We start from the raw sequence: 13,029 nt of genomic DNA on the forward strand, positions 1-13,029 counted from the left end.
AACATAAACACAACAGTAGTTTTCATTAAGATTTCAATTGATTTGATGGTTTGGGATTTGCAACGTTTTATAAAGCATCTTTAACAACACATTACATCTTGTTCCAGCAAGTAACAAACAAACATTTATTAAGTGAATGCTATCTGACAACACATACTTCTGACAAATAAATAAAACATTTCTTCTCTAAAGACACCAAATATTCAGAAGGAAAAAAATACATGTACTACATTCATATTTTAATATTGATCATTTTGTAATAACAGCTGTTGTTAACCCACTGGAGGCAGATGTTGCAGATTTGCAACAACTAAATGCTAATGATCTAATTTATCCACATGCAGATTGTATGAGTCTTTTTTTTTTAAACTCAGAAGTACTATTCTTCCTCTTACTAAATTTTAATTTAGGCCTTAGAGGAGAATGGTTATATTCAGTTTTCAGCAAAGAGTACTAATCTCACTCTTGCTGCAGCCCCACTTGCAGCATGCATTGGAAAGACCCAAAACCACATCCCGACCCTTACGATCTGCTTTTCGCAGGGCTTCGAGAATGTCTTCGGTGATAAAAGAACGAGTTGGCCGACTGAAGAGTCTGTCTTGGTTTTCACTTGATATGAAATCCAGATCTTTGTTTCTGTAGATTATATGCTCCATCACAGGATTGGGATTCAATTTCTCTGAAGAATCTTGGTGGGAGATGAATGGGTCTTCTGCTGCAGAATTATGAGCAGAAGTTGAGTTGAGTTCAAAGGAATTCAAACCATCAAATCACAAACTCACAGAATCCTGTACATACAGTATATTATGTTCTTTTGTTTCATTGCTTTATACTTTATGCCTAAAATAAGAGACAAAGTCATGATCTTACCTGAAGTCGTAAGCGATCGTTTCCATCTTGAGCCGCCACAAGTGAAGATGATGGCTCGGATGAATTCCCGACCACAAAGCTTGACGCCATATACTGGGCTGTCCATGGTCCGAACTTCAATCGACAACAAACATGCAGCCAAAAGCACAATTTTCCACATAGCACCCAAGGGAATAAATACAGAACTACAAAGAAGAAATTAGTGTTCCGCAGCAATTGGGTTTCCGTTTCCCTGTCTGGAGCAGCTATGACTTTGTGGGTGACCCAAGCGGGGTTTATAAAGCAAAGTCAAGCCAAGGGAAACATGAATATTGTGCATGCATTATCCTCTGAGAGAATAGATATGAAAGGGAAATAGAGTCCGAGACCTTTATGAAGAATAAAAAGCAGACCAAAGGTCAGAACAACGTGAAGTGGTTTAATCACCTTTTGACAGCCTCAATTTCACGGGTAAAGCGTTTCATTATTGTGAATTATGAGTATACTGTTGAGATAACGAGACTAAATGTTAGCCAATCAAATTTGTTTCGAGGGGTATATAATAAACAAAACAAGTTAGCATGTTTTGCTGTTGTGTTTTATGACAAACTCCTCATTCATAAACTCATCTTGGGTACAATGATCTATACAATTTAGAAAGTGTAACAGTATGAAAGAAGCTAAATATAGAATTATAAATAAATGTAAAAAAGCATTAAATGGAATTTACTATTTTCCAGAAGAAAATCTAATTACACTCACAAACACAACTTTACCAATACATACATTAAAACCCAATACCAATTGTCAATATATTGTATTATCACCCCATTTAAAATAAATAAAAAGACAAATTATGTGAATGATTCCCACATTGCCACCTCACGCTCCTAGTAATGACTTTGTTCTATTATATCCATTTAACAAAAAGGTGAATATGGACAACAGGGCCGTCACTGGTGACATTTCCAAAGTCTGATAACATAGAACTGTAGTTATGAGTCGCCCTAAAATCAAACACCTTTTATCTGTGGAGCCACTAGTCAAAGGTCATTCATTTGTAATATTACAATAGCATGATGAATTTGCCATTAATATCACAATGGAAAGCAAACTAAATGGCATTCTAAATGTGAAAGTCATTGGGGGGGGGGGGGTCCAAACTTTTGAAGATAGTGGGTTCCTGGGATTTGTGTTTACACCTTATGACTTTTTTGTACATTTTGTCATGTTTTGCCGCTCACTTATTTTGGATTTAATTTCACGGTGAACCACTAAATCATTTTTTTCCTGCTCTTTTCTTTTTGCTTAAGATGACTAAACGTCACAATTGTCTTAAATCCAGTTTTTTATACACCTTCAGAAAACAAATGCTGCAGTTATTTCAATAGCTGATGAAAATAAGTTCTGTTAATGATATAAAACGTGTTCAGGGTATATAACTCGCGATCGAGGGGGTAATACTTGAATTGCGCTATAGTATCTGCTTGGAGACCCTCAGAAAATGGGCGTGTAGGGCTTTGTGGTTAAAAAAAAGTGCTGGTACTATCACTTTAAGAGAATTTGATGGTAGCCAGCCAATCAGGCTCAAGCATGGGAGAAAAGGGAGAGGGGTGGGTAGCAACAGTTGCCCTGGTGAGGACGAAGCGCCATAGCCACGGTAGCCCTGGCGACAAGAACCCGGCAACGAGAATCAACAACAACAACGACTGAATCGGCCATAAATTTAAAAGAAGAGCTTTTAACCCCAGGAACACACACGTGGAATCACAGGTGAAGCCCGTGGCACCCACGGAATATTTTACGTCCATTACAGGATGAAACGAAGGGGGCTTTTTAACCCTTGTTTCTCTCGGGCAGCTGGATTCAAATATTACTCTGCAAACTAGCTGTGTTGCCGATAATGTGTGTTATAGCTTTCCGGTACGTGGGTATTTGTACCCACTCGTGTCTGGGTTGTCAGTCTGCCTGCCTTGACGACGCAGCCAGGATGCTGCGGGCCGTTGTTATGGCGATGTCAAAAGCGAAAGGTAACAGTTACAAAATGGCGGTTGTTGAAGCGCTCGGGAGCACAATTTGGACATATTTGCCGTCATTGGAGCCTCGCCTCACCGCGATTATTTCTTTTTCAATATCACAGCATTTGTTGGAGTTCCTAATTGATCGTGATGTGCTTTACTGGTTTATTCGCCCATTTGGCGGAACGTGGATTCAACAGCGTCTCCCAACAAAAGTCCATCGGCACGGGGCGTTCAGTAAACAAAGAGGTGTCGATTTACAGAGGCTAATATTCGAATAACTGATGAGAATGATTGCGATAATGTTTAAAAATCACACGATCGTGTTATAGTCCGTATTAAAACTGGAATAGTCAAGAGAGACAGCCAGCGAGGGCATGTGGCGGACATTGACGACTCAAGAGGCGTGGCAAACGAAAGCGTCTGCGTGGGAGTCATGCATGCTTAAGTATGATCTTCAATCATGGATATGTATAATAGGATGACCATATTTCTGTAAAACCCTGAACGGATGGGGCAATTCTATATATTTTTTGTCTTATTGTGTCATTCAATTATAGGTGGCCTATTTTGGAGTTCCAGATCCACTTTTGGGCCCAATCACTAAATGTTATAAACCGTGGAAACATATTTTACATAAAAAAAAAATCTCCCAAAAATTTAAACTGAAATAATGATTTCTTCTTCTGAACCGCTTATCTTCACGAGGGTCACAAGGGCTGCTGAGTATAAGTAAAGTAAAAGTAAAATTTCCTTTTCACAAAAAAATGAATGATTAAATCATGAATAATTAATATCCTGCAGCACACCTGAGTCACTTTTCATCATCATGCACATCAAACACAGACATTTTACAGCATTAGGCCCACTGTAAAAACTAATGACCCTGTGTAACACATTTAGAATTTATTTTACATTTACCAAAATATTTATGGAAGTCAACTTTATTTGGTCCTTCATTGACTGTTCAAAAGACTTTTCTTTAGCGGGTAGTATACTTTGTTTCAATGCCCCCTTTTCCGTTGCTACCACGGTTAAGAGGCAGTGTGATCACATTACAGGTAATAAGACACCGATGCCCTACCTCACTGCTGGCTTCCATATTAGCTCTATCATTAATGGCAAGCAGTATTTCACAGTGATAATTGCATCAAGGGAACAAAATGGCAATGTAGAGCAACAGCCTCCTCATTTTGAATATCTTATTTCAAGAGGGTTGATGTGGAAAGGTAAACAGAGACCATTCATTCGTACCGATTATCCTTACTGAAGCCTAATAATACCATCTTAAAATATAATAATTGCACGTGTTTTCTGTTGATATTTGAAAAACTGCTCTCTAAATAACCGAATTGTTGATTGTTTTATGGTACCAAAAAGAAAAGACTCTCATATCTTAGAAGCTTTAGTCATAAAATGACTAGATTGACTTGTTTCTTGCTTTCAGGGGGATTACCCAGCCAGTGCCATGGCCACCTCAGGCTATGTTGGCGAGATCCAGCCAGCAACACCATCTCAAGGAACTGTTGTCACATCTGGACAGCCTGATGCCAGCACCACTCCTGCAACTACATCTCAGTTCCTGTCCGAGATTCAAACCACCGTGGTCACCCCTACCGTTGTCACCCCTACGGCTCAAAGTGCACCCACAGAACAAGCCACTTCAATCAGCAGCCAAAAGCCAAATGCTGGCAGTCAAACCCAGTCAGCAGCCCAGACTCAGCCCACGCAGACACATTATGTGACAGCAGAAATCCAAGGCTCCCCCACACAGTCTGGAAATGGCCAAAGTGCTCCTCAGTACATCGTTGTTACCGTTACAGGTATTGTACCACGCCTTTTTAGCACCGAGCGTTCGAAAGGCTGCTTTAAAGGCTCTTGATAATTACAATTGCATGTGAACCCCTTCTTGTTGCCAACTTTTATGAGTTGTTTGTCTAGCAGAGGGTTCCCTTCACTCAAGCGATAGTGTCTCAGACTCCAGTTCCCCTCCAGCTGTTGTGCAGACAGGGGTACCCACACAAGTTGTTCAACAGGTCCAAACAGCCCAACAGGTAAACAGTCTATCTTTGTGTCTGTGTGTTTTTACACTAAAGCCTATCTTTGTTTACGCAGAGGTCTGTGGTCCAGACCACCTCTCAAATAGCCAAGACTGAGCCTAGTGCACAGCTCAGTGTTGCCAGTCTACAACCAGTTCATATAAGCCCAGAGGTAAGGTTATTAAACTGGAAATACCTCTATATACAATTCAAAATGATCAGTTGCGACCATGAGTGACTAGATTGTATTGTCACTTTCAACACATGATCCGTGTGGTGGGATTTAGCTCCATTTCGGCAGTGGAGAGACAGCCTTAGTCAGCACAGAATCTATGGAAGAAAGACACCATCCAGTTTAGGACAGCATTTAGATCCCTTTGGACATCTTTCACTATAAGTGGCTGTTCTACCAGTTCTCTATGCATGTAGAGAACGACTCACCAGCTGCCTGCTGCTACCAAGTAGGTCAGGGACACAAGGGAGCTAGCATCTGTGAAGTTAACCGGTATTCAAAATGAAGTTTGTGTCATTTAATAAGAAAAAAAGCAATTGTTTAAAAAGTTCTAAAACCACTGTCAGTGGGAACAATTAGCATAACAATAGTGTTATGTTTGTATCGTTTGATATCATTGAGCTAAGTACTTTCTGGTAAAAAAAATAAAAATCTATATGGTTGTTTTAAATGACCATTCTATGTATTTGTTGTCTTTAGTTTGATATTAAACCTGAACTTAAAAAGCCTATTTTTTGCTCATCATTATGTTAAGTTTGTTTGATTGTGTTCACTGCCATCATACAGCACTCCCTCTTATCTCAAGGTATCAAATGTACTATATAACATCTATTGAACTGTCGAGTATAATTATTTGTGTTTTTTTTAGCAACAGCAGCTCACACCAGTGCAAGTTCAACATGTGTATACCAATCAAGTGCAGTATGTGGAAGGAGGCGATAGCAACTACACCACAAGCACTATGTTAGTATTTTCTTATCTTTCATTGGTAAACAAACTCTGTACTTTGAATACATGGCGTTTTCAATGGGCTAACCTTTCTTTTAATCTCCTATGCAGTCGTTCCAGCACTTTCCCTTACAGTGACACAGCCTTGTACACCCAGTCCAGCGCTGGCCAGTACTATGAAGGTCAGCCGACCTCAGACACACAGGCCTCTACCCCTGGCACACCTCTTACCGTCTCCGTGACCACTGGGACAACAGGCGCCGTGTCCATGTTTGTGGCTCAGCCTAGCAGTGCAACAGGGGGAGGGGCCACCGTGGTATCCACAGGTGGTACCACAAATGGGTCAGGGGATGGGACAGGCTCTAATGGTGGTGGCGCAGGAAGTTATGTGATCCAGGGGGGTTACATGTTGGGCAGCAGCAGCAGCAGCAGCAGTAGCAGCGGCGGGTCGGCTGGCAACAGTCAGAGCTACTCGCACACAGCCCGCGCCTCCCCAGCCACTGTGAGTATAACAGAAGGCGAGGAGAGTAGCGTGCCGTCGGCAGACAAGAAGGTATGCAGAGGCTCCAAGCGAAGGAATTTCTTTTCATTCTGTTTTCACTCGCACAACCCTTTGGTGCCACGCGCTGATGTCAACAAGTGGAAAGCACAATTAAAAATGGGGAGATTAGAACCACAGGAGAATTTGAAGACAATCCAATCCTGTATGATTGGACCCATTTGAAGCTCTTGAAGCAGACTATATTTTTAACTGTGTTTTCTAGCTAAAGGAAAACCGAACCATGATTTCATTGCTTTCATATCATTGTTTTGCATGTAAACGGGGGTGCCTTTGAGTTGCTTGAAATGCCCCAAAAGCATCATAGAATTCCATATATAATAATGGTTACCAGCAATGTTTGGGTAACATTCCATTCGTATTTCAGGTCATTAATTCATTGCATACCAATGTTGTATGCCACGGCACGCACACAAAGGTATTTGTGTTTTCATTCAAGTGATCTGTAAACTATTTTGTGTCTCTACTGAAAAGAAAAAAACATGCATGCAGTGTTTAGGAGAAAAAACAACATCTGTGTAACTCACAAAAGTTAGGGATATTGGACTTTCTTGTAGAGTTTTAGGATTAAGTCAAATTGAGCAATAAAGTTTGCTTAATTGGACCTTTTCTAATCTTATCAGTGTACATGGCACACTGTTCAATGTTTCAGTACCTTTTTATAAAAGAGTCACGAATAACAAAAAATATATACATTTTGTTATTTTCTTGTTATTATTCCTGGAACATTGAACAGTTAGTTATCTGTGTCCATTCCAAAAAAATTAGAGAAGGTCAGTGCAAGCTCACTTACATCTCGAAACCAAAAAGACCAACAAACGCAACCTTTTGTGAGCAGTGTTTATTGTGCTTTTTGATATGTCTTATCTTTTCTAATTGCACCAGTCTCCTGCTTTTCCTTTGCCTGTCGGTCAGGTACAGTGGTTGCTGGACAACTATGAGACTGCTGAAGGAGTCAGTCTGCCACGCTCAACCCTCTACTGCCATTACCTGCTACATTGCCAAGAGCAGAAGCTGGAGCCTGTTAATGCTGCTTCTTTCGGGAAACTCATTCGATCTGTTTTCATGGGATTGCGTACACGACGCCTTGGTACACGGTAAGATTGGTCATCAGGCACGCTTCACACATTTCAACACAACAGACGAATTGTTTGCATTCAATGTATATGTAAATACCTTTAAAGTCATGACTAAATTGTTGGATATTGGAATGTGGTATTCAGCTGAAGGTGATAAATATGGTGCCATCTCTTTGAAAATTGTTCTGAGTGTGGGAGGGAGCGTGGGCTGAAATGTAAACACAGCTTGTCTGAGGATTTGTGAGTTTTGACACTAGAGGAGAAACTCTGCAAGTTTGTTTATTTAGTTATAGCTTAAAATTAAATAATCATTTTCTCTCAATTTTGCAAAAGATTCCTTTAAAATAAATGTTTCTGTTTCTGACAGGGGCAATTCTAAATACCACTATTATGGCCTAAGAATCAAGGCAGGTTCTTCTCTCCTGCGCCTGATGGAAGATCAGCAACATTTGGCTATGAGGCAGCAGCCCTTTTCTCAAAAACAGAGGTGCATACTTCCCATCACTAAGAATCTCATGATAAAAACAATTCCAATGAGTTTTTATAGACTGTTTTGGTTCAGTCCACAAAATGATCCTTGTATTGTCTCAATTGTCCTCATCCAAGCAGGTTGAAGCCTGTGCATAAAGTGGAGGGAATGACCAATGGGACAGCTTCGGGAGTAGGACAGCAGCAACTTCAACAGCAAACTTCTGGACAGGTGGACATCAGCACCCAGGTTCAGCAGTACCAGCAGTTTCTTGGTTAGTTATTTTTCTTTTGTGTGGACTGAAATTGAAGCCACTCTACCACAATCTACCACCTCTAATTATGAATGGAGATGACCTACACTTTGTTGAAAGACTTTTTTTAATGAGTTTAGTTGCCATGTGTCGTTTGACTAGATGCAACCAGAACACTGGCAGAGTTTCCAGATATTGACATCCAGGGGAAACCGCTACCCGAGGGTATTCAACTGGATCACATAAAGAGCTTTCAATTGCTCTACAGAGAACACTGTGAGGTAATGACGTAGGAGGAATCTAGTTTGCTGGTTACAAAATATTTTGGAAATTTGGGTCAAACAAAATAAATTGTAGGCAAAGGATGATTATTCATAAAATATGTGATTCCTTTTTTCTCTGTCAGGCCATACTAGATGTGATGGTCAATCTTCAATTTACCCTAGTGGAGACCTTGTGGAAAAGCTTCTGGAGGTTCAGTCAGAATCAGGCTGAAGATGCTACATTGGCTGTGTGAGTGTTTTAGATTTCTCATGCTGTGAGCAAAGGAGGTTTTATGAGCCTGACAGATAAACTTCATGCCAGGCGGTAATTTTGCAAAATTGCCTCAGTGTCATTTGGCATTCCTTAGCAAGGTGTCATTTGCATACTAAAACTGTTAAGTCTAAACTTTCAAATGTTGATTTATCTCTGAAGTGGAATGCAAAAAAATGAAGTTTCTAGTTTCTGTTGGGACACACCATCATTGAGTAAAAAAAAAAATCCAATACATTTTTAATTTTTTTTTAAGAGGTACCAGTAGATATATTAATGAAAGCTTTCTATGTCACCAGTCATGACGAATCTGAGAAGCGTCTCCCAAAGTCTTGCCTGGTGCTGCTGTGCAAGTATGACCCAGTGCTGCGCTGGAGCCGTGACTGTGACAACAGTTTATATCAGGGCCTGGTGGAAATCCTTATCCCTGACGTTCTCAGGCCAATCCCCAGTAAGGCATCTATGAAGTGTGATTGTGTGGTTGTAAAATCTGCAAATATGAAGTATACTGTACTTAACTTTTTACCTCCATTTATCACACACTGTAGAAATCTCTTTGTTTCCACACTTTTTGCCACACTCACACACAGTCCACTTGACTGTGTTCTTCACGATCATTGCATTGTTGCAATTTCCCTCTCCCCACAGGTGCCTTAACTCAAGCCATTCGGAATTTTGCCAAAAGCCTGGAAAGCTGGCTGACCAACGCAATGATGAATATCCCTGAGGAAATGGTTCGCATCAAGGTATGACGGCTAATTCTGCTATAATTAGGCTAAATTTAACACGATCCATTTTTTTTTTTACATAGTTGCAATATTTTTTCTTCCTTGTTCTTTTCAGGTAACATCAGCCAGTGCATTTGCCCAGACACTGCGGCGCTACACCAGTCTCAACCATCTGGCGCAAGCGGCTCGTGCAGTGCTCCAGAACACTGCCCAGATCAACCAAATGCTCTCTGACCTCAACCGTGTTGACTTTGCTAATGTTCAGGTTAATTTACTGTTATAATCCTGAATACATTGACCTGACTGAGACCATGTCATATCATACTGATAAACTGCCCTCATCCTGTTTACCCTATGCAGGAGCAGGCTTCATGGGTGTGTCGCTGTGAAGACCGCGTTGTCCAAAGACTGGAGCAAGACTTTAAGCTGACGCTCCAGCAGCAAAACTCTTTGGAGCAATGGGCTGCATGGCTGGATGGTGTGGTCTCCCAGGTTTTAAAACCCCACCAACACAGCCCTACCTTCCCTAAGGCTGCCAAGCTGTTCCTGCTCAAGTGGTCCTTTTACAGGTGTGGAACATTTAAAGCAAGGGTGTCAGACTCGGGTTGGTTCGCGGGCCGCTTAAACGTCAACTTGATTTCACGTGGGCCAGACCATTTTAGATATAATATTTAGATATTTTTTTTATAAATGGATTAAAAGAACTGGATTAAAAGCCCCCTGAATATTCAGTTTTTTATAGATCTAAAACAATGTTTATTTTAGCTTTTTTTATATATTTTTAGATTTTACAAAATGAATTTTGAACTAAAACCACAGAAAAAAATGATTAAAAATTACAATTATTGATTTAAAAGGGGGAAAATCAGGAAATTTAATATACATCTATACTCTTCATTTTAATTTGATCCTAAAACAGAAAATCGGCACTCATGATTTATTTTCCCGGGCCACACAAAATGATGCGGCGGGCCAGATTTGGCCCCTGGGCCGCCACTTTGACACATGTAATTTAAAGCAATGCGTGATCATGATCCTATTTAGTTCTATATTGCTTAACAAAAAGCAAACCGAGTTAACGTAGTGACTCTTTTCCTCTCATCTGTTCTCCAGCTCCATGGTGATTCGGGACCTGACCCTGCGCAGTGCTGCCAGTTTCGGCTCTTTTCACTTGATCCGCCTTCTCTATGACGAATACATGTACTACCTGATCGAGCACAGAGTAGCCCAGGCTAAAGGAGAGACCCCCATTGCCGTTATGGGAGAGGTAACGACACAATATCAACATACGTTTACCGTCAAACAGTATTTACAGTCATCAACATGTATGCCCAATTTTGTGATTAGTTTGCCAGTTTAGGACGAGGACTAAACATGCTGGATGGTGACAAAGGTAATAGCGCTCTCAAACATTAGCACTCCAGCTGCGTCTTATCTACTTTCTAAGGAATTTTGCAATCATTTCTCATCTAGAAGAAGAAGAGGAGGAAGAAGAGGAAAGTGATGATGAAGGTCAGGAGCTGTCCCTCCCGTCAGACACTGTGGTGTTAGGAGACGAGTCCCTGGAGCCTCCTGCCAAGCTGGCCAGAACAGACCAGAGGGTCCTCTTCACTACAGGACCAGCTGACCACTAACAAGTATTCGACGATTCGAAGGAAGAACTGATCATACAAAAAAAGACACTTGTTATTATAGCAGCTATTGTTAATGTGCACAGTTTGGCTGCATCTATCATGCTTACTGTGTCTGTCTCTCTCACTGGTTAATGCACATAGACACTTGATTCAATCAGTAGATTGGAGGTACCAGACCCCCACTCCCCCCGATACAAGAAGATGCAATGGGAATTTTTCATCCTCACCTGTGTAGATCTGTAAGAAGGATTTTTTGCCTAGCCTCTGCATTAGCACGTAGAGCCTGGCTGTCTCCCGTCTGTGAAAGTAGTGACTCAATTTTCCCTCTAAATGTCACTGCTTGATTGAGACATCATCGAACCCACTGTGCTGTGTGTGTGTGTGTGTGGTAAGGAAACATCAGGAGGAAAACCAACGATGCGTATAACTGGACCTTGAGCTCATAATTTTTGCCATTGTTTTTTAATTTGGGGGGATTGTTAGTATTGAATTCATTGTGGGTGTCTCTACAGGCTGTTTGAAAATGGAGCTCACATTTATGAAGGTCTGACTGGTTGCTTGCAGGTGATTCTTAAAGACATTTTATTTTGGGAGACGTGTTGGCTTTTTCTGCCTGCTAAGTTGTTGTCTTGGAGTGCCTGTCACAGCGGAAATACACATTCAGATAAAACCACAGCTGTAGAACTAAGGACTCCTGTGTGATGCTGCAAAAATATTCAGTGTGTCACAAATTTATGTTTCAAGTGCTTCATCCCCAATTCTTGTTCACTCATTTTCCTTTGTAAAACACTTTTGAAAACCACCTATTTCATGATCATGTTCTGTCCGTGCCAATCCTGTTTTGTTTTATTCTTGTCTTAAATTATGTTTCTGTGCCTCAGAAAGTTCAGTTGATATATGCCACTGTTTCATTTTCCACTACTTTTCAGTTTTACTGTCACAAAGTTAACCCGTTTGTGCAGTGTGCAGTGCTGTGAAGTCATATTTTAGACCACCCTTATGTGAATTATTGATTTTTTGGGTGATTTTATGTTCTGTTATGTTATGTTCTCTTATTGTATGTCTTAAAAGTTATCGACACATGGGCTAAGATCTACTGTCACACACCTTAAATCAAGTCTGGCACAATTCTCTTCAAATCTTTTTCATTTTTGAAGTCTTGTGTTTGTTAAATTGTGAGGTGCAGGTGTCCCATTTTATACATCCCTGCAGTTTTGACGTGTGTGGTGATGATTCGTTTACTCTGTCCTCCCCTATATCAATGCATTCCTGCCAATGGCTTTGTTTTGCTTCATAAACTGATCTTTGTGAACACTGTCACGGTTGGTTAATATACACATTCTATCGTTGGAATTAACTTTTTAGTCATCAAAATGTGGGCCTTCTCGTTTCCATCACTTCATAATTTCTAGGGAGTCCAAATCTATACCAAGACTAATTACATATCATACCAGAAGTCAGCTGATACAAAATATCTCATTGTTTAGTAACGTTTAGTCTTTTTAAAGTGCATTGATTCTCATGAACAATACAAAGTTAGTAAACTAAACATGTTTAGTGGCAGTGTTTAATTGATTTGGTCTACTGTAAGTATTATTGTGCCTTTGGAGATGGTAGAATGCAACCCAGATGTTTAATTTTAAATATATAAATTAAAGACTTTTTAAAATGTAATTTCTTCATTCATTTTATGTAAAGTTCACTTTGTGAACTTACCCAGGATTTGGTAGCCCTGCAGAGATGGACCTCCTTGTCTGAATCATCATGCCTTGCAGACTTGGGAAATATTTCTGTGGCAAGTATATAGAATATTCCGTCTGGTGTGCCAGGTTAATAATTCGCAAAAAACAATTCATCACCATCTACCCGATTTTCTCAGAAATGTGTTTGTCAAATTTGCAGGTGC

General features: G+C 40.3%; 2 protein-coding genes across 16 annotated transcripts; one reads left to right on the forward strand and one right to left on the reverse strand.

The window, feature by feature from the left end:
- Positions 1 to 62: 62 nt before the first annotated feature.
- Positions 63 to 12,982, reverse strand: rln3a (relaxin 3a). 3 transcript variants are annotated; one of them, XM_077618745.1, is made up of 3 exons: positions 12,840 to 12,982; positions 871 to 984; positions 63 to 715 (listed from the first exon to the last, which is right to left on the reverse strand). In XM_077618745.1, the coding sequence occupies exons 2-3, from the start codon at positions 974 to 976 to the stop codon at positions 441 to 443; spliced, it is 381 nt and encodes a 126-aa protein (XP_077474871.1). In that variant the 5' UTR covers positions 977 to 984; positions 12,840 to 12,982; the 3' UTR covers positions 63 to 440. The 3 variants fall into 3 exon arrangements, with proteins under 3 accessions (XP_077474871.1, XP_077474870.1, XP_077474869.1); XM_077618744.1 differs by lacking the exon at positions 12,840 to 12,982 and having other exon boundaries at positions 63 to 712; positions 871 to 1,933; XM_077618743.1 differs by lacking the exon at positions 12,840 to 12,982 and having other exon boundaries at positions 871 to 1,933.
- On the forward strand, positions 2,475 to 12,797 carry rfx1a (regulatory factor X, 1a (influences HLA class II expression)). 13 transcript variants are annotated; one of them, XM_077618730.1, is made up of 18 exons: positions 2,475 to 2,622; positions 4,315 to 4,690; positions 4,809 to 4,921; positions 4,983 to 5,078; positions 5,788 to 5,882; positions 5,979 to 6,420; positions 7,342 to 7,523; positions 7,873 to 7,992; positions 8,112 to 8,248; positions 8,390 to 8,508; positions 8,634 to 8,740; positions 9,061 to 9,212; positions 9,410 to 9,507; positions 9,605 to 9,754; positions 9,850 to 10,058; positions 10,603 to 10,756; positions 10,837 to 10,882; positions 10,963 to 12,797. In XM_077618730.1, the coding sequence occupies exons 2-18, from the start codon at positions 4,336 to 4,338 to the stop codon at positions 11,121 to 11,123; spliced, it is 2,736 nt and encodes a 911-aa protein (XP_077474856.1). In that variant the 5' UTR covers positions 2,475 to 2,622; positions 4,315 to 4,335; the 3' UTR covers positions 11,124 to 12,797. The 13 variants fall into 13 exon arrangements, with proteins under 13 accessions (XP_077474856.1, XP_077474858.1, XP_077474861.1 ...); XM_077618732.1 differs by having other exon boundaries at positions 8,115 to 8,248; XM_077618735.1 differs by having other exon boundaries at positions 7,348 to 7,523.
- Positions 12,983 to 13,029: the final 47 nt, after the last annotated feature.

The sequence above is a fragment of the Stigmatopora argus genome, chromosome 14 (assembly GCF_051989625.1).
Source record: "Stigmatopora argus isolate UIUO_Sarg chromosome 14, RoL_Sarg_1.0, whole genome shotgun sequence".
NCBI lineage: Eukaryota > Metazoa > Chordata > Actinopteri > Syngnathiformes > Syngnathidae > Stigmatopora > Stigmatopora argus.